Raw genomic sequence first — 22,248 nt, forward strand, 5'->3', positions numbered from 1 at the left:
GGTGTAGATAACATAGGATAAAAGGACAGAATATCTAATATGGAAGCAGTGTTCCGTTTGTACTGTGGCCTCTAAAGCTGTGGGGAGAAGTTGTGTAAAGACAACAAGTCTTATGATTAATCACAAACTAGCACTGGGGTAAATGCATCTAGGTGAAACCTTGTACCATCTTGCATATCCCTATGTGGTGTAGCAATGAATGTGCATGGGGCGGCAGCTTTCTGTTAGAGAAGCTTCAGGAATGTTGCAGGGCAGTTTTAAATTGGTGCTGGCAGGGGTGCCAACTTGAATAAAATAGGGGGGAGCAGGTAAGTCCCCCCCCCCGATGCAGTGCCTGCACACCATTTGAATGGCAACGTCCATCAACTTTGAGGGCCCCTGCACCCTCAAATATTTTATTTGGGGAAGAAGCCCCCTCAGCCCCTAGAAGTTGGCTCCTACCCAGAGAAAGGCTTTTTTTATAAAGTTAAGATACAGTGGTACGTCTGGTTGAAATTTGGCACTTCTGCGCATGCGCCGAACCTGGAAGTAACCCATTCTGGGACTTCCGGGTTCGGTGCGTCCGTAACCTGTAAAGATGTAACCCACAGCAGACATAACATGAGGTATGACTATATTCTTGATTTTGCTCACCAAGTAATTTCTTAGTGCACAAAGTGCTCTGCGATCTCTTTATGGCTTACCATACCTGTAAAGCCAATGAGCTTTGCATATGGCTTCTCATCAAGTCACTAATTCATATGTAGTCTAATCCGGTATACCTATTAAGCAATTCATTAGCATTTTTAGTAATGAAATTCAACTCATTTTATGTACACAACTGATCAGCTTGCCAGATGGCCTTTCAGCTGTTATCACCCTATGTCAAACTCCAGCCTATTACTTGAATGGGTATCATATAGGCACACAATTGCCCAAAGAATCCAAAGGACAGCTTTAACTATAGCTGTGCATAATACGCAACACCCTAAAAGTTTTCTGGTCAATTCATTTCTTATACATGTTTTACTTTTACAGTGTACTTCTCTGTTTTCAGCTATTGTAAACCAAGGACCACTGTGAGAGATTAGCAGTGAATTTATTCTTGGAGGAATAAACCACAAACAGAAAAAGATATGAAGGATTTCTTCATGTAGGATTATTATTTCACTTCTGGAACAAACTTTTTCTCCTTCAAAAGATATTGTAAACTCAGACATTCTATATACTGAAATGCCTTTGAGAGTTCTAAAATGTAATGTGCTTTCAGTCAGTATGGAGCAAAATAAGTATTGTTTACCTTATTTTGGACATATAATTATATTCTATTGCAGTGCAGCTTGTGTGTCCATCAGTCATCTGCAAACGCAGCATTCTTGGAGCAGCCTGAGATTCTTCATTATCCTTTGGTGCAGCTATATTGCGTACTTTCTGGACTTGTAGAACACATGGACCTTCTAGCTGTGAAGACCAATGACAAAATTATTTTAATTAGCTTTGTTCTATTTTGTGTAACTACTGTACTATAGGAAATGGTTCTGGTAGGTATTAGGTTACCTAAAAAAACATTTTTAATTATACTTCATTATTATTGTTGCCAGAGCACTGCCATCATTTCTACGGACACTACGGTTGGGCAATATCTGGTTTTCAACATCGTGATATATCACCAGCTAAACATTGCAATATTTCAATATATCACGATATCTGAAATAAGGCTGGAGCTATGTAGAGGTGAACATGGTAATTTCCTGACAACTGCTACTACTTATGAGTCTAATTACTTGAACATTTTGTTACAACTGCTATGTTATAGTGGTACTGTACCAATAATGTTTATACCCATTAAACAAATAAATTTAATTACAGAGCTAAGGCTTCTGAAAGAATTCACTTAAACACCCAGCACTTAAAAGACAAGAGAAGATCTAGTCTCACCATCAGCATAACAATATATTAAAAAGATCCCTACTTTTGATTTATATAACCAAACAGATATTAAAAATATTTGCTGAGAAGACCAAGACTGCTAACCTAAATTGATTTCAGCACTTAAATATAATATTCCAACAATAATTTGGAAAAAATGCTAACTGCGCATAGTTTGGATTAGCTCTAAATTTGTTCAAACCCTTCATATACTGAGAAGTATCAGATTTCCTGTTTAAATACAATAGTCATGATATTAAACACCTTTTAACTCTACTCACGATAAGGCACGCTGTTACATTATCTGACACATATGCTGAAGTTCAACATTTTTTCTCCAAATTTAATCTAACACAGCCATCTTGTGGCTGAAGCTTGCATATCATGATTCTAAGTTCCATGAAACTGTACTGTTACACCCTAGTTATCGTTGTTCCAGCAGGGGTGGGGGTGTGTTTTGGGCTGTTTCCCCCACTTGCCCGCATGTGACATCATATGTGATGTCAGGTGTGGTGTGGGTAGAGAAGTGGCTGGATTGGACACTCAATCACAGCAGAAATAAAGTTACTACCCGGCTGATAGGGAGTGAGTTCACCTTGCTGGATTGGCTGTGCCACCAAGTTCCCTGTGGGGAACTAGATCACACAGCTGATCCATGCAGCATGCAGCGCTGTCATCCTGGTGCCCAGGGCTTGCACCGTGCTCTCCAAGTGCCTAAAAGCTAGCTCTGTCCCCAAGCACTTGACAATCAGCTTGCTCCCAGGCACCTGAGAAAACCTTGCAAGAGACTTTGACAACCCACACCTTAATCACCTGACACCAGTAGCCCCCGCAGGGATGATGCCCAGTAAATGGAGAAGGGAGAAGAAGAGAGACAAGTACAGCTGGAAAAGCTGCAGGAATACAAGTACTGTATGAACAGAGGTACTGCAAAAGCCAGCAGTTTTACCTTTTCCACCTTTCCGCCATTGATGTCACTTGGGAGGAACTTCTTCCCAATAGCTCTTAAATCTGTCTGAAGTCAAAACAGAAATTAAGTGTGAGTACTGTTTTCCAAAATAGATACCAGAAAGAAAGAAAAAGTAACCATTTATAAGAAATAATTTATAGTAAGAAGTAATAACAGTATTTCACAGTCATGCATACTGGTAAATATGCATACCCATGAACAAAGTAAATATTATCAAACTCATGATTCTCATACACAGCTCTTAAACAAAGTCATATTTTATGTAACTTAATCCAAGTCTTAAAAAAATGAATAATCCCTACTTAAGAAGAGTCAAATAATGTTATAAAAAACTTGTTGCCTTTTTATAGAAATTACAGTTCAGACCTCTAACAGCTTTGTATGCTTGGTTCCCTCCATATTTCCTAATGGTTTCTAAGATCCAGCTGTTTCAGTCTACATTTATTTGAAGCAGGTTTCCTTTAGCTATCGGTTACTGATATTTTGATTTTCATTTGGAATGGGGTTTTTTTTTAGTTAATTGTTTTCTACACAGACATACACACTATTTCACAGTATATGTTTTTATTGTGTAAAGCACATTGAGATTTTCACTTTTAAACGTATACAGGATTTTAAAAAATGAATATTAGTACCCAAAACACTGCAACACTCAGATTACATTTTCTTCCTATAAACAAGCAGATGCACAATAAAATTAAATGATTTATGCTTCAAATTTTTGTTTTAGGTCTGAACTAAACATTTATAGTATTGTTCCAATAGCTGACCCTATGCGAGAGACACCGCTCATTTTTAAAATGGAAATCATTAAATCTTTGTAGTTTAAATGTTGGTTCTTTACGTGCACATCCTTTACAATTAGGATTTACATGAACTTCATTAGTTATTTACATAACTGTATTTTGTTCATCCACTGTATTAAGCAAGTTTCTACTATGCATGGCTGCAAAAACTCATGTGGGATCATCATGCAGGTGGTACCGCTATTATTGAATGAAATCTAAAGCATCCTGAAAGCAAGTAGAAATGACAAAGAAGTTGTGCACATGGGTGCTAGACAATTTTCCTGCTGGCTGCAGCCCCTTGTGCTATCCTTCTAGAACAGTTTTGCAAGATGTATGAGATGCACCAGCAGAATATGGGTGAAGAAACCCAAAGGGAATAAAACGAACACTATAAAAGACTAACAATATATTTAATTTTAAAAAAGTAGCACCTTAGAGACCAACTAAGTTTGTTCTTGGTATAAATTTCATGTGCATGCACACTTTTTCAGATACCTTTGTCAGATACTATAAGAGACTAATTCTAAGAATTGAATTGAATTACTTTATTGTCACGTTTACAGCTTGTGTACAAGGACAGAAAGAAAGAAGGCATGACAGGGTCTTTAGTCTTCCATTCTGTTTCCTTAAATGTCTGCTCATAGGTTCTGACTATCTGTTGGTTAATGATAACATATGCTTAGTCTTTTACCTGAATATCCAACATAGACAATACAGTACACTTGCACAATTTTTGTTGGTATAAAAAAAATCTGCTGTGCTGAAGAGGTAATTTTAAATAAAGGCAAGAACCAGAAAAACTACTGAACAGGCTTGCATAGTGTAGAAGCATAAACAGAAGCCCACAGTTAAATTTTCAGAGAAGACATAAAGTTATACTATACTGATACAGTACAGAATTATTCTTAAGAAATACTAAGAGAATTGTATGAAGCACTAACAAAACTTAGAAAAAATGCTTATATAACACGGATGCAGTCAACACTGATAGTTCTACCTTGTTCCCTTTGGGGATAAGCAGGAGAAATAGTGATTTCAAAGAATGAACCATATCACTATTGTTTTCTATTTAACAATATTATGGCAGAAGAAATTGCCTCCAGTTAAATCCCCAGGTAATAGACAAAAGAATGCCTATACTTCTATAACAAAAATAGTATTTCTTACTTAATTTATCCAACATACTTAAGACCAAAACATAAAAAAAACAAGGTAGAATATATACATAAAACGGCTTCAATCAACTTCTATTACAGATAGAAACCTGTTCTTTAAACCCAGCAATTAAAAACAAATTGCAAAACTATATTTCAAGAACTCAGAATGGAAGTTAAATCTAGCAACTGTTATTCCTTTTAAGACAAAAACTCAAGTCACCCACCCTAAATAATTACTAGGCAAAACTTTAATTTGTATAATATTATTCTAACCTATTTTGGGGTTTTCTAGTAATTATTTTACAATAATAGCACCTTGAAGAGCTATAGTATTTTATTTTGTATTATATCAACCAACACATAAGCTAATAATCACAACAAGTGACAATTTACAAGACAATTATGAAAGTTCACATATGCTACCTACATTAAGTGCAATCAGAATAATGTCGTTTATGTTGACTTTGTCAGATGAATTTGTGCAGGCTTCAATTCCTTCATCTGACAGGTACCTATTAAAAGAAATGAAAAATGTTGATTTAGTATACGGATATCTCAAATTAAAACATCCCAAATCCTTAATCTATCCATGAAAACATTTTTAATGCATTTTAAGTTGTATAGCAAGTTACGATTTCACTGAAGCAATTCTGGGGTGTTAAACTGTTGTACAGTAAGCCTCCAAAATACTAGATGATGGGGAGAACAAAGGAGAAGAACTTTTGTCCTCATAGTTTGCTTGTGAGCTTCTATGGAATGACTAGTTGGGTCACAAATAGAAGTCTTGGGTGAAAGCCAATGTAGCAATGTGGCCTCTCTCCCTCCCATGAGCCCCCCAAGTGGTCTCCAAAGATCTGCTTTGGAGGCTTATGGGACTCTATGAAACAGATTTTAGTGGCCTGGGGAGGTTCTGAATGAGGGAGAAAAGGAACCAAGTCCTGTTGCAGAAGCACATAGACATCACTAAATGTTGCTCATTATGCTAGACATTGTCCTGAAATAACAAAACCATTCTTATTTTCTAAGGAATTCAACCAAACATTGTAGCAGCTGAAGTTAATTCCTTTGCTTTCAAAACAGCTTGGTTGTAAGTAACTTTGATCTATTGTTTCAAGATATTCAAGAGCAACACCCTCAATTAATATGAACTTGATTATGTTTTGTAAGGCAAGCTTGATGCTTTTACCTTTTTTGCCAGGTTATCAAAATATTGAAGGTGTTCCTCAGCAAATTCTGATGCCTCAACAATACCCTTACCGTTCCATATACAATATTCCCAAATACTTATTTTCAACCCCTCCTCCTATTTTCCTGTTTTGAAGAGGAAACAATAGGGTGGATCAAATGGCTTTACGATAATGGTAAAGACCAAACAGCCATGTCAAAAATTCTACTGATGTCGCAGGGGTTTTCAGTTCAAGCTCTTGAAATTCCTGAAAAGATACTCCTTAAAAATCAGGAGACCCTCCATGTCAGGAAGGGCTACAGCTGGACAGCAAACATTGGGTGGTACACAATTAAGTTTTACTCAATGTAGATGTACTGAAATTAACGGACCTAACTTTTGGATACCACCCATTACTTCTCCATGCAAACATGAACCTATTGGGTTCACAAACACCATTGCTTGTTTTTAAACCATGCCTTTATTGAAAAGGAAAGCATTTTCATCCAACTTGTCAGAAATAATAATAATAAAAAATAAAGCTGAAACCTGATAGGAAACTTGTTTTCTACATTCACACATTACACTAAACGACAGGTGAGGAAATGGATCCAGCCAACCCTCTATGAGCCGCATGTCAGGTGACTTGGCTCAAGGGAAGAATAGGAAGTGCACTCTGGATTATTTTTAATTTTTACAGTCTCGGCTTGCATCATGTCACAGTTGCAAATATTCCTGCTGAAAACAGGGAAAGGATTCAATCCCAAAAGCATGCTCTGCTTTGGGTGGGGATCAGTTTAACTCAGAAACTCTGGAGCGAAGCCAATCCCAGCAGGGTGTACAACTAGTGCTAAATTTAAAAGGTGCTGAATTCAAGCTCTGCTTGCATGAGATCAATCAAGAGCGCACTCTAAGAGTAACACTACATCCAAACCAGTAGCTGCAAAAAGAATCTCATTCCCCCCCAAAGCTATCTTCACCACTCTACTGAATTCTCCACCACACACACACACACCCTTATATCAATTAAGTAGGTTCAGAAGACAATCAGAACATGGCTTGTTATTTTGAAGTTTGCAAGAACCTCCTTCTATACTTCAAGCTATCAGTTATATAGCCACTAGACCAGGTATCCCCAAACTTTGGCCCTCCAGATGTTTTGGACTACAATTCCCATCTTCCCCGACCACTGGTCCTGCTAGCTAGGGATCATGGGAGTTGTAGGCCAAAACATCTGGAGGGCCGAAGTTTGGGGATGCCTGCACTAGAGATTTAACAGCTACACAAAGGAGTCAAAAACTTGATTTTGCTGCCTGCCACTGCAGAGCAAGGGGTTGCTAAGCAGGCTTTAGCACATGGGAGATGAGCAGTGTTTGGTTTAGTTGGCCACAACTTGAGCAGGCTTATCAGCTTTAGATCAGCGTTAAGTACATCCTCTACCTACAAAAAATATTTATTTACTATATTTATAAAGTTAAACAACTTTAGTGCAAGAAAGTGCACTAAAACAAAGAATCAAAATAAATATTAAAAATATTATACAAAACAATAAAAGGAGTATGAAGATTTATTTCTGGCAGATAATAAGGATGAATCATAATTTTGAGAACCTCAGATTAAACAGACAAGTTGTTTTTTAAACAGACAAGTTGTTTTTTTCTGAGGTCAACTTGTTTAATCTGAGGTCCTAACTCTTTTAATGTGGAAAAAAAATATTTATCTGATGCTGAAAAAACTATAAAGATGGTGCCAAGTAAGCCTCTTGCCAGAATCTACTCCATAAATTGCTGTCACCAAGATAGGCCTCCTTAGATGTCGCCTACCTCACTTCATCTGGTGGGGCACTTAGAGCAGGACCTTCAATAAAGATTTTAAGGAGATACATATACATACACGCACACACACGGTGAAAAAAAGTATCACAAAGTCTTGGCTTTTCTGAAGCAAAGCTCTCCATCCTGCTTTCTAAAGCAAAATCCAAACCAATGTAATCTTTGTTGTTGTTTTAAAAAAAACACCTCAAAGCAGTGTGCACCAATGAAAGAAAATAAAGTAAAATAATAATAATACTTGCAACAATAATTTATAATGCTACTCAAAAGTATTTTTGTTAATGTTTTGAAGTAGGAACTGAACCAACACTAAAATATGGAATAATGTAATTGAGGATGTCACTGAAATATTGTAATATACTGTTTAGTAAATAATAATAACATACAATATCCTGTGCTTACATCTTACTTTCAACCTGGAAGCAAATTATACTTAAACAAAGCAAACAGAATTTTCTTGTCTAGAAATGTACAACTATGGAATCACCACTTGGTGGAACTATTGCTGCATTTCAAGTCCTTGTTCCTAAAAAATAAACTAGTGTTTTAAAATTGGGGAAGAATTTCCAAGTATAAATAATTACCAGTTTTAGATTTAACACTAGTTTTATAGAGTTACATGTTTGAGACTTCCACGTAAGCAGCAACTTTATAGAGCTGTTTAGCTTGGTTTTCTTAAAGCAAAAGAGCGCAGCTAGAATATGTATGGGGAAAAAAGAAAATACACAACAGAATATAAACCTGTGGAAAAAGAATGAGATAATACAGTGTATAATCTATGTAGCTTATGCAACAGGCTCAAAAGGGATGTGTTCATTTGCATTTATGCCCAAAGTCTGTGCATTTATCACTTAAGCCATGTTTTCTTTCCTAATAATTATTTTATTAAAGAGTTCCGTGTGGATGTTAAATAGAATAGGGCAGTGGTTTTCAACCAGTGTGCTGTGGTACCCTGGGGTGCCTTGAATGATGGCTAGGTGTACCGTGGACAACACTGGCCTCCATCTCTCTTTCCTTCCCTCCCTCCTCTGGTGCCCTCTCGCATCTCTGCCTCCCAAAGGCTTGCATGGCTGTTGGTTGCAGCAGCCCTGGCTACAAGCTGTGCAGGCGAATGGTGCCTCTGGGGCTGGCCAGTGTTGAAGCAATGATTCTTCAACATCAACTTCGTTGGACTGGTCATGTTGTGCGGATGCCTGATGATCATCATCCAAAGCAACTACTCTCTTCCGAACTTAAAAATGGAAAGTGTAATGCTGGTGGTCAACAAAAGAGGTTTAAAGACTGTCTCAAGGCAAATCTTAAAAAATGTAGTGTAAACACTGACAACTGGGAAACACTGGCCTGCGAGCGCTCCAGTTGGAGAACAGCCTTTACCAAAGGTGCCGTGGGCTTTGAAGAAACTCGATCTCAGGACACAAGGGTGAAACGTGCTAAGAGGAAGGCACACTTGGCAAATCCACACCGTGATCAACTCCCGCCTGGAAACCAATGTCCCCACTGTGGAAGGACGTGTGGATCCAGAATTGGCCTCCACAGTCATTTACAGACCCATTGTTAAAATTGTGTTTATGGAAGACAATCTTACTCGGCTATGAGTGATCGCCGAAGAAGAAGCTGGTTGCCAGGAGCTGAGGCAGCCTCGGGGGAAGCAAGCGAGTGGGTGAGGGAGTCCAGCCCACCAGCCCTTGCTGTTGGAAATGTACAGACAAGTGGGAGGCTGGGCAAGCAGGTGCCACACTGGCCTTTTTTGTGCTTGTTGCATGCAGTGCCTGTCTGGGAGCTGAGTACCCAGCACTGAAGGGCTGCTTTTCTGCCATGCAGGCCCAGTGATGCCCACTGCTGTCACTCAAGGTGAGTAAGATGATGGCCTCACAATCACTTTCAGCTAAGGCTGGGGACATCCTTTTCTGAGGCCCCTGTAGGGTAGTATGAGGCACCTCTTTTGGGAAGGTGGCTCAGAGACCAGGGGTGGTGGTGGCGGCTGCCTGGAGGACACCCAAAAGAGGGGAGAGGAGACTGAAGGAACACTCCACGAGGGAAGGTGTTTGAAAAAGGCTGAGAGGCTACGGGCAAGGGGTGTCATAACTGGGCTCCTGAGCCCCACAGGGGTGCCGCACAAAGATTGCAGTCGGTCAAGGGAGCCATGGGCTCAAAAAGGTTAAAAACCAGTGGATTATGTGTTGCATGAAAAATGACTTTCTTTTATCTGTCCTGAATCTTTCAATGTTCATAATGTCCAGGAGTTCTAACATTATGAGAAAAAATTTTTCTCCAGCCACTTTCTCCATGCCAGACATAATTTTTATAAACTTTTATAATGACACCTCTTATTCCCCTTTTCTCTAAACAAAGTTCTGAACACTGCAACCTTTCCTCATAGAGGATTCACTCCACCCCCATGATTATTTTGGTTACCCTTTTCTGAACCAATTATACAATATTCATTTTGAGGGGAGGTGACCCCAACTGTACACAGTATTCCAAATGATGCCGAACCATAGGTGTGTACAATGGGGTTAGGAAACTGGTGGTTTTATTGTCAATTCCTTTCCTAAAAATCCCCAGCATGAGATTTGTGTTTTTCACAGCTACTACACACTGAGTATACACACTGGTATTTACTTAATTTTAAGACATGCTAAAAACAGATTATTGTTATTATGTCTTCATATGTAAAACCACAGAATTCAAAGAGGCTGCACTTTCTTTTCCCCATGACTGTAAACAATCCCAGCAAGCAATAAGCAAATTAATATTAACAATTATTTATTTATATTCCGCCCACCTGGCTGGATTTCCCCAGACACTCTGGTCGGCTTCCAAAGATTAAAAACACATGTTGGGGGAAACTCAGGTGTATGGCAGCCATATCAGAACTGTTGATTTTTGGCAATTTTCAAAAAAACATGATAAAAGCTTCAGGGGGCAGGGAGGGTTGCAAAAGAACCAACCAACTCAACATCTTTGTCATTTTTCAGGGGACTGAGCCAGTGTGGTGTAGTGGTTAAGAGAGGTAGACTCTTAATCTGGGGAACCAGGTTCGCGTCTCCGCTCCTCCACATGCAGCTGCTAGTCACACTTCTCTGAAGTCTCTTAGCCCCACCCACCTCACAGAGTGTCTGTTGTGGGGGAGGAAGGGAAAGGAGATTGTTAGCCGCTTTGAGAATCCTTCAGATAGTGATAAAACGGGCTATCAAATCCCAACTTTTCTTCTTCTTCTTATGCAATATATATCTTATCAAAGAAGAAGACTGTATAGTCATACCTCTGGTTACGTTTGCTGCGAGTTACATACATCACGGGATACGAACGCGGCAAACCCGAAAGTACCGGAACGAGTTACAGTACTTCCGGGTTCAGCAATTCACGCATGAGCTGAAGTGCCAAATGACATCACACGCATGCGCAGAATCGCGCGGCAAGCATGTGCCGATTCGGCGCTTCAGGTTGCGCACTGGTCAGGTTGCGAACGGGGCTCCGGAAGGGATCCCATTCGCATCCAGAGGTACCACTGTATACCAAATTTTATTTTAAAAATCAAAGCATTTACAGCAAACACACACATACGCTTGGCAAATCCACACCGTGATCAACTCCTGCGTGGAAACCAATGTCCCCACTGTGGAAGGATGTGCAAATCCAGAATTGGCCTCCACAGTCACTTACGGACTCACTGTTAAAACCATGTTGTCAGAGGGCCTGGTATGGCTACTCTAGAGTAACGACTCCAGCATGGTCTTTTAAGGTTTTTATTAAGTGCTGATTATTTACAGTGTTCAGAGCAGTAAGAATGCATCCTTAAGGTGAGGTGTCTGAACTCCCGAATGGCGATTGGCGCGTTTTCTTCCAGCACCACAGCTTTGGCAGACCCAACCTCTTCCCCCTACGTTTGCGTCGCAATTCGGGAGTTGGGGGAATTGGCCTCCCCCCTGTGCGTCCTACTTCCTGTCCCACCTGCGGCCTGCGCTCCACAACCTTGCCTGAGCCTCGGACACCACTTCCTGACTCTCCGCTGGAGGCAGAGCTCTCCTTACTCTCTCCCGCGCTTGGGGATGGGCTGGAACTTAAGATGGGAGGGACTTCCCTGTATCCCTCGTCCCTCACATCCATCCCCCTCCCAGGCTCCTCTCCCCCCCTTCCTAGTGGCTCTCCACTTGCTGGGGACGAGTGAAACCCCAAGAAGTCTGTGGCATCCGAGCCTGTGGGTGTAAAAATTTCCCCCCAATCCTGCGATCTTTCTCCTTCCCCCTGAGAAGACGGGAATCCCAAGAAGTCAGTGGCGTCAGAGCTGGTGGGAGTAAAAATGTTCTGCCAGTCCTCTCCTGCCTCTGACGTCGTTGACCTCGGTGAAACCCACACCTCTTCTTCCGTGTCCTCAAATTCCGCTTCCCATCTCCATGGAGAGCTGCTGCCTGCTATCCCTTCCTCCTGCCCCTCCCCCTCTCCCTCCCTTTCCATGTGCCAGGGCTTGGGCCTGTGGGGGAACAGGGCGTGGAACTCTTCCACTAAAAATTCCTCAGGTACTTCTGTGGCCGGTATCCACTCATTGTGGGACGGCGGAGTGTCCTCCCATGCTATCAGGTACTCCAGTCCTCTCACCCCTCTCCTTGAGTCTAAAATCTCAGTTGCCTCATTGAGCTGTCGGGCGTCTCCCGTCTCCCCCCCTCCCTCTGGAGGCTGATCGCTGTCCCTGAACCTGGTACTTTCCCTGTACGGCGACAGCAGCGATCTATGAAACACTGGGTGCACTCTCATGTCCTCCGGCAGTGCTAGCCTGAAGGCTACCGGGTTGACCTGTTGCGTGACCGTGAAGGGGCCCAGCCTCCTGGGTGCTAACTTCTTGCATCGCCCCCTGGTGGGAAGACCTTCCGAGGATAACCAAACCTTGTCCCCCACCCTGATGACCTCTCCCGGTCGCCTGTGGCGATCTGCCCCCTTCTTGTACGCTTCCTTGGCCCTCTCCAAGTGTTCTCTGAGCTGCTGGTGCACCGTCTCCAGGTCCTCTGCCCAATCCTCTGCCTGTGGGCCCTCTTCCTCCTCCTCCCCCTCCCTCTCCGGGAAAGATCTGAGGTCGCGCCCGTAGTTGGCCTTAAAGGGCGACACCCCTGTGGAGACGTGCACCGCATTGTTGTAGGCAAATTCTGCCAGTGGCAGGCGATCCACCCAGTCCGTTTGCCTCTGGCTGACGTAACATCTCAGGTACTGCTGCAGAATGGCGTTGACCCGCTCCGCCTGTCCATTGGTTTGCGGGTGCCTAGCCGTCGACAAGCTGACCTCCACCTGCAGGAGGTTCATGAGCCGCCGCCAGAACCTGGAAACAAATTGGCGGCCACGATCCGAAATAACCCTTAAAGGCAATCCATGCAGTCTGAATACGTGGTCAACAAACAGTTTGGCCGTCTCTTCTGCCGAGACCGCCCTGGCACACGGTATAAAATGGCACATTTTGGACATGAGGTCCACCACCACCAACACTGCGGTCTTGCCCCTGGACGACGGCAGGTCTGTGATGAAGTCCATGGACACTACTTCCCACGGCCTGTGCGGTGTGGCTAAGGGCTCCAGCAAACCAGCTGGTGGCGCTCTGACCACCTTTGCTCGCTGGCAGGTGTCACATCCCCTTACATAATCCCGAACATCCTCCCGCACCCCTGGCCACCAGAAGTGTCTCATGACTAGGTGAGTGGTTTTGTCCCTTCCAAAATGACCCGCCGTTGGGTTGTCGTGCATCTGCTTGAGGGCCTTACCTCTCAGCTGTTCGGTTGGCAGGTACAGGGCTCCCTTGTAAAAAAGCAAACCCCTCCTTTCCTCAAAGTCTTTGGCCTGCTCCCCCCCCCTCAGTTCTCTGAAGATGCGGGTGGCAAATTCATCAGCTGCTGTCAGTGCTGTGAGTTCTGCCTCGCTCACCACTGTTGCTCCGCAGGACCATGCTGATGGGGGGAAAATATGCCTGGGTGCCGGTGGCAACTCCTCCTCCATGTACTCTGGCTTGCGGGAGAGGGCATCCGCCCTGACATTCTGCTCTCCCGGGATGTAGTGGATGGAGAAGTTGAAGTTCGAGAAGAACTCTGCCCACCGTATCTGCCGCTGGTTGAGCACCCTGGCAGTTCTCCAGAACTCCAGGTTCTTGTGGTCTGTGCACACCTGGATGGGGTGCTTGGCGCCCACCAGGAAGTGTCGCCAGTGCTGGAACGCAGCGTGGATCGCGAGAAGTTCCCTGTCAAACACTGTGTAGTTGCGTTCCGGCTGGGTCAGCTTCCTGGAGAAGAAGGCACAGGGTCTCCACTCTCTGTTGGCGTCCAGTTGCAACAGAATCGCTCCCAGAGCCTTGTCCGAAGCATCTGTCTCCAGGCGTAGGGGCGCATCCTGCACCACGTGGAACAGGTGCTGGTCTGAAGCGAATACCCTCTTGAGGCTTTCGAACGCTGCTTGCGCCTCTGGTGTCCACCGGAACTTCTGCTTGCCTCTCAGGCAGTCGGTGATAGGAGCCGTGACGCGAGAGAAGTTCTTGATGAACTTCCTGTAGAAGTTCGCGAAGCCTAGTAGGCGTTGGGCATCTTTGCGCGTCCTGGGGCTGTGCCAGTCCAGGATGGCCTGCACCTTGTCCTTGTCCATCGCCAGCCCCTTGTCTGACAGCTTGTAGCCTAGGAAGTCCACTTCTTTGGTGTGAAACTTGCACTTCTCCAGCTTCACATACAGGTGGTTGTCCTTCAGGCGCTGCAACACCTCCCTGACATCCTTCACATGCTGCACTGGGTCATTGGAGTAGATAAGGATGTCATCCAGAAAGACCAAGCAGTTCTTGAAGAGGAGGGACCCCAGGACGTGGTGCATGAAGGCCTGGAAGCATGCTGAGCCCCCTTGCAACCCGAAGGGCATCACCAGATATTCAAAAGAGCCCAGAGGCGTGAACATCGTGGTTTTCCATTCATCACCCTCCCGGATCCTAATCAAGTTGTACGCCCCTCTTAGGTCGAGCTTGGTGAAGATCTTGCCCCTGCGTGCCGCTGTCAGGAGATCATCCACTCTGGGCATGGGGAAAGCCATTGGCTCTGTCACCGAATTCAGCCGTCTAAAATCCACCACCAGACGGCGCTGTTGCGTGTCTTTCTTGTCCACCCAGAAGACCGGGCTGCCCCCTGCTGCCTTGCTTTCTCTGATGAACCCCCGCTTGAGGTTCTTGTCGATGAAAGCGCGCAGATCCTCCAGTTCCTGATCTGACATGGCGTACAGCTTGGCTGGGGGTATAGTTGCCCCTGGCACCAGGTTGATCTGGCAGTCAAAAGGCCTGTGTGGGGGTAGGTGGTCGGACTCCGCTTCGCTGAAGACCTCCTGCAGGTCCCAGTATGGCTTGGGTATTGCCTCACCCCCCTTGACGTGCATGGTGGCCACCGTGGCTATCGGAGGCCCCTCCCCTGGTTGGTGCTGCATGCAATGTTCCAGACAAAAGTCCGATCCAAAAGTGATGCATCTCTGGTGCCAACTTATGGAGGGGTCGTGGCGCGTCAGCCAGCTCATGCCCAAGACGATGGGGGGGTCTGAGATGGTTGTGACGTTGAAAGCCAGTGTCTCTGAGTGCCTTCCCACCGTCATTCTCATGGGGGGGGTTTGATGCGTGATGGCCCCTCCCAGCAGCTCTCTGCCGTCAATGGTGGCCACGTGCAGGGGAAAATCCAGCTGCAGAAGTTGGATCTGGTGCTCTTCCGCAAAGTTTCTCGAGAAGAAGTTGGCTGAGGCACCACTGTCAATTAAGGCGAGGACTGTCAGGTGATAGCCATTTGGGAGCGTGAGCGTGACTTCTAGAACCACTCCTGCTCTGGGAGGGGTGGGCTGGCTGTGCTCCTCTCTGTGCGGGTGGGCGGGCGGGGGCTGTTGTCTGCTGACTGTGCCTGGCCGCTCCCCCTTGTCTCCTGCAGCCAGGCTGTCTCGTTTCCCTGCTGTGGTGCTGCGTCAGCTGGGGAAGGTACAACCGTTCCCGCCTTTCCTTGCCACTCTCTGCGATGAGGGCAGTCTCTGACGCGATGCCTGGGGGAGTTGCAGAGAAAGCAATTCCCGCCTCTTCCCTCCTTGCGTCTTGGCGCCGCCGGGGTTTGAAAAGCCCGCGCGCGCGCTCCTCGGATCTCCATCGGTTCCGGCTCTGGGCTTGGCCTGGGCGGGTGTGGGGGCGGGCCCTGGGGTGGGGTTTGGTGATGTGGTCTGTCCTGGGAGCGTGGGAACCAAGGTTTTGCTGCGCGCGTCGCTTGTTTGTCATTCCATCTGGATTCCTGTCTCACCCCCACCGCTAGCGCCGCTTTGCTTAACTCATCCATAGTTCGCGGTTTGGGACCTCTTGCCAGCTCATCCTTAACGTCTGCGTGCAAACCCATGTAGAAGGCTGATTTCACTGGCTCACTTTGCAGATCCCACCCCAGTTTGTGCACCAGCATGGTGAATCTCGCCCAGTAGTCCCTAACTGTCGATTTTCCTTGTGTTAAGTTATGAAGCTCCTCTTTAGTGGCCTCCATTTCACTGTCACTAGCGTACATTATTTTTAAAGCTTCTAGAAATAATTTTGCGTTCTTCATGCAAGGATTTTTTTGCGCGATGAGCGGTCTTACCCATTCTCGGGCGGCCCCCGTCAAATGCTCTATGATAAAGGAGACTCTGTGCGCGTCATCTGGGAATTCTGCTGCATGCAATTCCAGCGCATAATTTATTTCTGTCTCGAATCCTAGGTACTCCCTAGGGTCGCCGCTAAACTTGGTGACTAGGCTCTGTCCCCTTCTCACTTGGACTAGCTGCGGCTGGGGCACCCCCCCACCTCTAGCGGCTTTCTCCTCTTCCAACTTCTTCTGTAGGTCCAAAACCATCACCCTTAGCTGTTTCTCAGTCTCCTCTTTTGTCCTCACCTGGTCCACCAGCTTGTTCAGCTCCTCCTGCGCCCCTCGCGCTTCCTCCTGAGCGGCATGCAATTGCTGCTGTGCGTGCGCTGTGAGGTTCTGCAGCTCCTGCTTCGCTGCTTCGGCCTCCAGCCTCCAATGCTCAGCCTCTTGAGCGCTCATCGCTGCACTCCAAAGTAGCCAAAAAAAAGATTCGGGAGTTGCTGTCAGAGGGCCTGGTATGGCTACTCTAGAGTAACGACTCCAGCATGGTCTTTTAAGGTTTTTATTAAGTGCTGATTATTTACAGTGTTCAGAGCAGTAAGAATGCATCCTTAAGGTGAGGTGTCTGAACTCCCGAATGGCGATTGGCGCGTTTTCTTCCAGCACCACAGCTTTGGCAGACCCAACCTCTTCCCCCTACGTTTGCGTCGCAATTCGGGAGTTGGGGGAATTGGCCTCCCCCCTGTGCGTCCTACTTCCTGTCCCACCTGCGGCCTGGGCTCCACAACCTTGCCTGAGCCTCGGACACCACTTCCTGACTCTCCGCTGGAGGCAGAGCTCTCCTTACTCTCTCCCGCGCTTGGGGATGGGCTGGAACTTAAGATGGGAGGGACTTCCCTGTATCCCTCGTCCCTCACACATGTTAATGGAAGACAATCTTACTCGGCTACGAGTGATCGCCAAAGAAGAAGAAGAAGATATAAGAATTTGAAATATCACTATACTATAGAAAGTTTTTCTTAGTTATCTACATAAACCTGGCAGCAAAGAAAAGTTTTCAGCAAACACTTAAAGATTAATATAAAAAACGCCTATGACTCAAAAAGCTTGATTCCATGTCAGTATCACATGGGCCTCACCAACTTTGTGGACAACCAGTGACATTTCTACAGAGATGTCGAGCTTGGGTGAAAGGGTTCTGGCCTAAGGTACACTCAAGTTCAAAACTAGGGTTCTGTCCCTAAGGTGCCCTCAAGTTCAAAACTAGACTTATACTGCCATTGTTTGCTCACTTGCTTTTAATGGAGAATCCAGGCAAATTGTACTGAATTCCAGTGTTCCCATACACCAGCGTAATTCTATGTATCTGAAAACAAGTTGCCATATATGACCATACACTGCTCTAGCACTGTGAAAGCTTTTCAAGCACCCATACATTAACATGAACTAGAGATTTAGAAGCCGTCAGTATGCAACAACCCACGCCCCAGGAAATGGCTTCAACTAGCTGGCTAAACCAGGTGAGGGTAGCCAAAGGGTCTCAAACCCTCAGTGATTTAGGGACTTCCCCTGCCTGTGAAGACAGGCTCCGGCAGATTGAGCCAATGTGACCAATAGTGGGTCCAACGGTCAAGAAGGCGGTTAGTTACTGTTGTAGAGAGAAATGAGAGGCAGATTGGCTCATCTACCTCAGAAGGTAGCCCATCTAGGAGAAAAAGAACTCTTATCTTAAAAGTTCTACTGTCTTGTGGGATATCTTTGGGAGAAGAAAAGGCTAAGGATTAAAAACTACACAAATCCAGAGTGGAATCCCCAAGGCAGTTGGATGGCACTTTGTATGCTTGTTTCCGGCAACTCCTGCAGCTGGTGCCAAACGTATTGCTGTGCTTTCCTTTGGACTGCATCAGTGAAGCTAAGAGGGGGATCTTGTCATCTGGACAGTCCAGGACCTCCACACACACTGCCCAGGCTTGCGTGACAGGGAGGTCACTTTGGTGCTAACACAGCAGTCCGAGTTCACCCCTGGAGGAACACTCTATTCTCTCTGAAGATGGGCACCAACCAACACACACACACACACAGCATTAAGAGAAGTACTGAATTAGTAACATAATGCATGAATGTATATAATGCAAGTAAATATCAATTGTAATGTAACTGTTCCCAGATAACTATAGCCCTCTTTTAAAGTTTTCATTTTCTATCCATATGTTCTATCCATACATGGTGGGCACCTAGACTTGTTGGCCCCTCATCTCTGTTTGTTTAACAAAAAGTCAAAATAGGCTGTCCTCCTTTTGAGTGTGTGATCATGATCAAGAACCCTGGTCTGCACAGGGACTCCAAATTACCTGAGTATAGCTATATACACAAAACCTATCTTCAGCTACTGCCTAACACATAGAACATGAGGACAGTACTCTCTTTGCACCTGCTGACCAAAAGTGATGGGGAAAGTAAACAGTATTTATTCATAGATATACAGTATATAGCAGGCATCCCCAAACTGTGGCCCTCCAGATGTTTTGGCCTACAACTCCCATGATCCCTAGCTAAGAGGACCAGTGGTCAGGGATGATGGGAATTGTAGTCCAAAACATCTGGAGGGCCGAAGTTTGGGGATGCCTGGTATACAGATTTCCTAATGCCAGTTAGCTCAGTTGGTTAGAGCGTGGTGCTGATAATGCCAAAGTTATGGGTTCGATCCCCATATGGGCCACCTGAGATTCATGCACTCCAGGGGGCTGGACCAGAATTTCCTTGGGATGCCTTCCATCTATGATTCTAATGCACAGCTCAATGCTATAGTAGGTGGGAGCCAGATTGTTGTGAATGGAAGGGCTCCTTCCACTCCTGGAAGGCACTGAGATCCAGCAAAGGCTTCCCACTGGTGTAAGAGGGAAAGGGAAGCTTCTTAAAAAGACTCTTCCATCTTGTGTCAGAGGTTCTCTCAAACCTCCAAATCAGATTTTGGGGAAGCACAGTGGGTTGAAGTGGGAAGACCTGGTGAAATCTGCCTCTCAATCCTCTTCAACCAATGTACATGTCTTCTCCAATAAAAAATAAATTTCCAAACAAAACTTTAAATGCTTTAGTCATATTATTTTACACATTTGGCTACTGGGGAAAATTGGTATACTTATACAGTACTGTACTGTACATAAAATTAGCAGGGAATATGTTTTGTGCATTAATACAAGTTAAACAAACACGTTGCTGGCTACATGCCTGCCAGGTACATCATGCTTTCACTGCAACTTGCAAAATTATTTTAGAGTATATATCTAATGAAGAAGTACTGAAGGTAAACTTAACAGCAATACAAAGAATTTCTAAATTTTCACTCCAGTACGATCACTTTTTCTTTGTCTATTCTACTGGTCCCTGAACTACTGGAGGGCTGGAAGTGAGTGGGTGAATAGTTTGCCTATCATCTCCCTCACTCCAAATAATTAGCAACATTGCTTCACATCAGTGACCAAATATGTTTTCATACTGTTGTGAACTTGTTAACCAAAGCCATCAACCTCGTGGTTAGGCCCAAGTACTCCTTTAAAATATTAGCTTTGCTAGAATACTTCAGCATTCAGCTTTTTACATTCTTCAGCTTTCTCTACCAAAACTGTTAAATATGAAACTAGAAAATGGTTTGTTACAACAGTACATATACTGCAAGCAATGTAATTATTAGTTATCAACATAGCATTGAACAACAACAAATGAAATATACCTTGCAAAGCTCTTCAAGTGTACTTTCATTAATCTCTTAACTGTCAAGCTAACTTCAGCACATACCTGATTAAAAGTAAAGGGGGAGGACAGATTTTCACAGCAAGGACTAAAAAAAAATGCAAGCACAAATGCAAAAACCTTTAAATAGTGCCACCTTGATTTTCAATTGCACAGCAGCTAGTTTAATCATTTCTGGCCTAATCTTAACAAGCTGACAGCATATCTTTAGGTGAAAGAGTGTACTGAGTGGGGAATAACAGAAGCCTAGGTTCAAAAGCTGGGACAGCAGTTAAAAGACTGACATGATGGAAATGCCTCAAACTTCAACTTCAAACTTTGACTCATTAGGTGAACTTAAGCAAATCTCTTTTCTTAGTCACTATATCTACAGTATAGGAGATTGCATAACTGATTTGCCATACACAGTTGTAAGGTATACTAAAATAAAGTATAGGAAATTCAATATAGTAGGCACCAAATGGCTAATAAGAATATTTTCGGACTGTATGCTAGAACAGTATGTGAGCTAACGACAAGGCAACCCTAACAGTGTGTACTCGAAAGTCACTCCTATTTTAATTCAATGAGATCCACCCCTCCCCACACACCCCAGATAAGTGGGGTTAGGAATGCACCCCAAGTTCTGCAAACTTCCGAAAAGCAGCCCAGGTGCAAACCGGTGCTACCTTTGCAAATACACCACCCCTGCTGTCAAAACCTGAGTGGCAGAAATCCCTAATTTTCTCGCCCTCCCCCCAACCCCGCTTGGCATGAAAGACGCGGCGCCACGGACGTCCCGAGGCTGCCCTGCAAAGCGTGCGAAGCCGGAAGGGCGTCCTAGTCCCACCCAACTTGGGAAAGTTTCCTTCGCGACCAGCCTCTCTCTCAGCCTTTCCCCCGACACACAGGCAGGTTCAAATCCCGTGAGCGGCTCATGAGGATAACTTAATAAATAAATAGCTAGCGGTGATAAAAAGAAGGACCCGCTCGGGAGGCCTGCAGGGAAAGGCTGCAGCCAAGGAGGCCGGGTCACGCAGGTGAGCCGCGAAAAGGGGGCGAGAAACCCCAGAAGTGGCTGCCGTTCTCCTCCTCCTCCTCCTTCCCCGCCGCTTCACTCACCAGCCGGACTCCGGGAGCGCCGAGGCGCCTCGGTCAGCCATGGCTCCTCTTCCTCCCACACCAAGTCCCTCGTCGCGCGGAGGGGAAGGAGCGGGGCCTGGCGCCCTCCGCCCCCCACGGGCGAAAGGGTGGGCAGGCGAAGCGGGGAGGCCTCGGCCCCGCCTCAGGCCCCGCCGCACACGCGCAGAGACGCCCGAGGGGGAACACACCAAACCAAGGGAGGGGCAAGGAATAAATACGGGAAAGAGGCAGAAACCCCTTCCTGCCCCCCCTCAGCCCGCCCCTCCCGCAGCGCCGCTTCGCCCACTCTCACGCTGCCGGAAGTCGGGGAGTCCCCGGCGCCGCCAGCTCCGCGCTTCCGCTTCCGCAGCTGCTTCCGCTTCCGGGCCGGGAGGCGGGCCTTTCCGGCGAGCGGGCCGGGTCTTCCCTTCGGGGCAAAGGCTCTCGTGTCGGGCGGGGGGCAGAACCAGGCAGCGCAACGCTGTGATTCCTCCGCTTATGCGGAAGGGAAAGTGCTCAGCCTCAGGAAGGGGCCCCCACTGGATACGGAATTAGCCTTGGGCTGAAGCGGGGAGGGTGCTATTGTTTTATTTGTTTCCAGGTACAGTAATGTATTTTTGTGGTTTTATACTGTAAACTGCCCTGTGATCCTCGGGTGAAGGGCAGTATAGAACAATAATAATAATAATATAACTACATAAATAAATTTAGTCCTGCACTGTGTTCCCCACCGTTCTTAAAAAGAGAGGAAAAAGTGGCTTATGGTCCTGCAGTGTTAATGTGCTGTTAATCTAACAAGGTTAAAAGATGGGGCTGAAATTGGGTGCCGAACACCCTTCCTCCAAGTCTGCTTGAACCCTTTCAGACTCCTTAGCGCCGGTCTGTGTGTCAGTTCCGCTTTTTCCACCACTGATTGCTGCACCAAGAAAGTGGATGGACTCAGCCATAAAGACCACAGGTTTGCGAGGCAGTAAGACCACAATCAGTGACTGCTG

At 45.4% G+C, this 22,248-nt stretch overlaps 1 protein-coding gene and 1 non-coding gene across 6 annotated transcripts in view; one reads left to right on the forward strand and one right to left on the reverse strand.

The window, feature by feature from the left end:
- Positions 1 to 21,628, reverse strand: part of TDRD3 (tudor domain containing 3) — a 70,850-nt gene extending 49,222 nt beyond the window's left edge. Inside the window, exons 1-5 of one of the 5 annotated variants that reach the window (XM_035114761.2) lie at positions 21,254 to 21,549; positions 20,133 to 20,197; positions 5,251 to 5,335; positions 2,858 to 2,923; positions 1,280 to 1,440 (exon numbers count right to left, since the gene is read on the reverse strand). In XM_035114761.2, the coding sequence (XP_034970652.1) occupies positions 1,280 to 1,440; positions 2,858 to 2,923; positions 5,251 to 5,335; positions 20,133 to 20,161 (341 nt within the window). In that variant the 5' untranslated portion in view covers positions 20,162 to 20,197; positions 21,254 to 21,549. The other 4 variants (XM_035114764.2, XM_035114759.2, XM_035114760.2 and 1 more) reach the window with 4 other exon arrangements.
- TRNAI-GAU (transfer RNA isoleucine (anticodon GAU)) lies at positions 19,048 to 19,121 on the forward strand. The gene has a single exon. It is a non-coding gene; the product is annotated as a tRNA-Ile (tRNA).
- Positions 21,629 to 22,248: the final 620 nt, after the last annotated feature.

Source organism: Zootoca vivipara, chromosome 4, assembly GCF_963506605.1.
Source record: "Zootoca vivipara chromosome 4, rZooViv1.1, whole genome shotgun sequence".
NCBI lineage: Eukaryota > Metazoa > Chordata > Lepidosauria > Squamata > Lacertidae > Zootoca > Zootoca vivipara.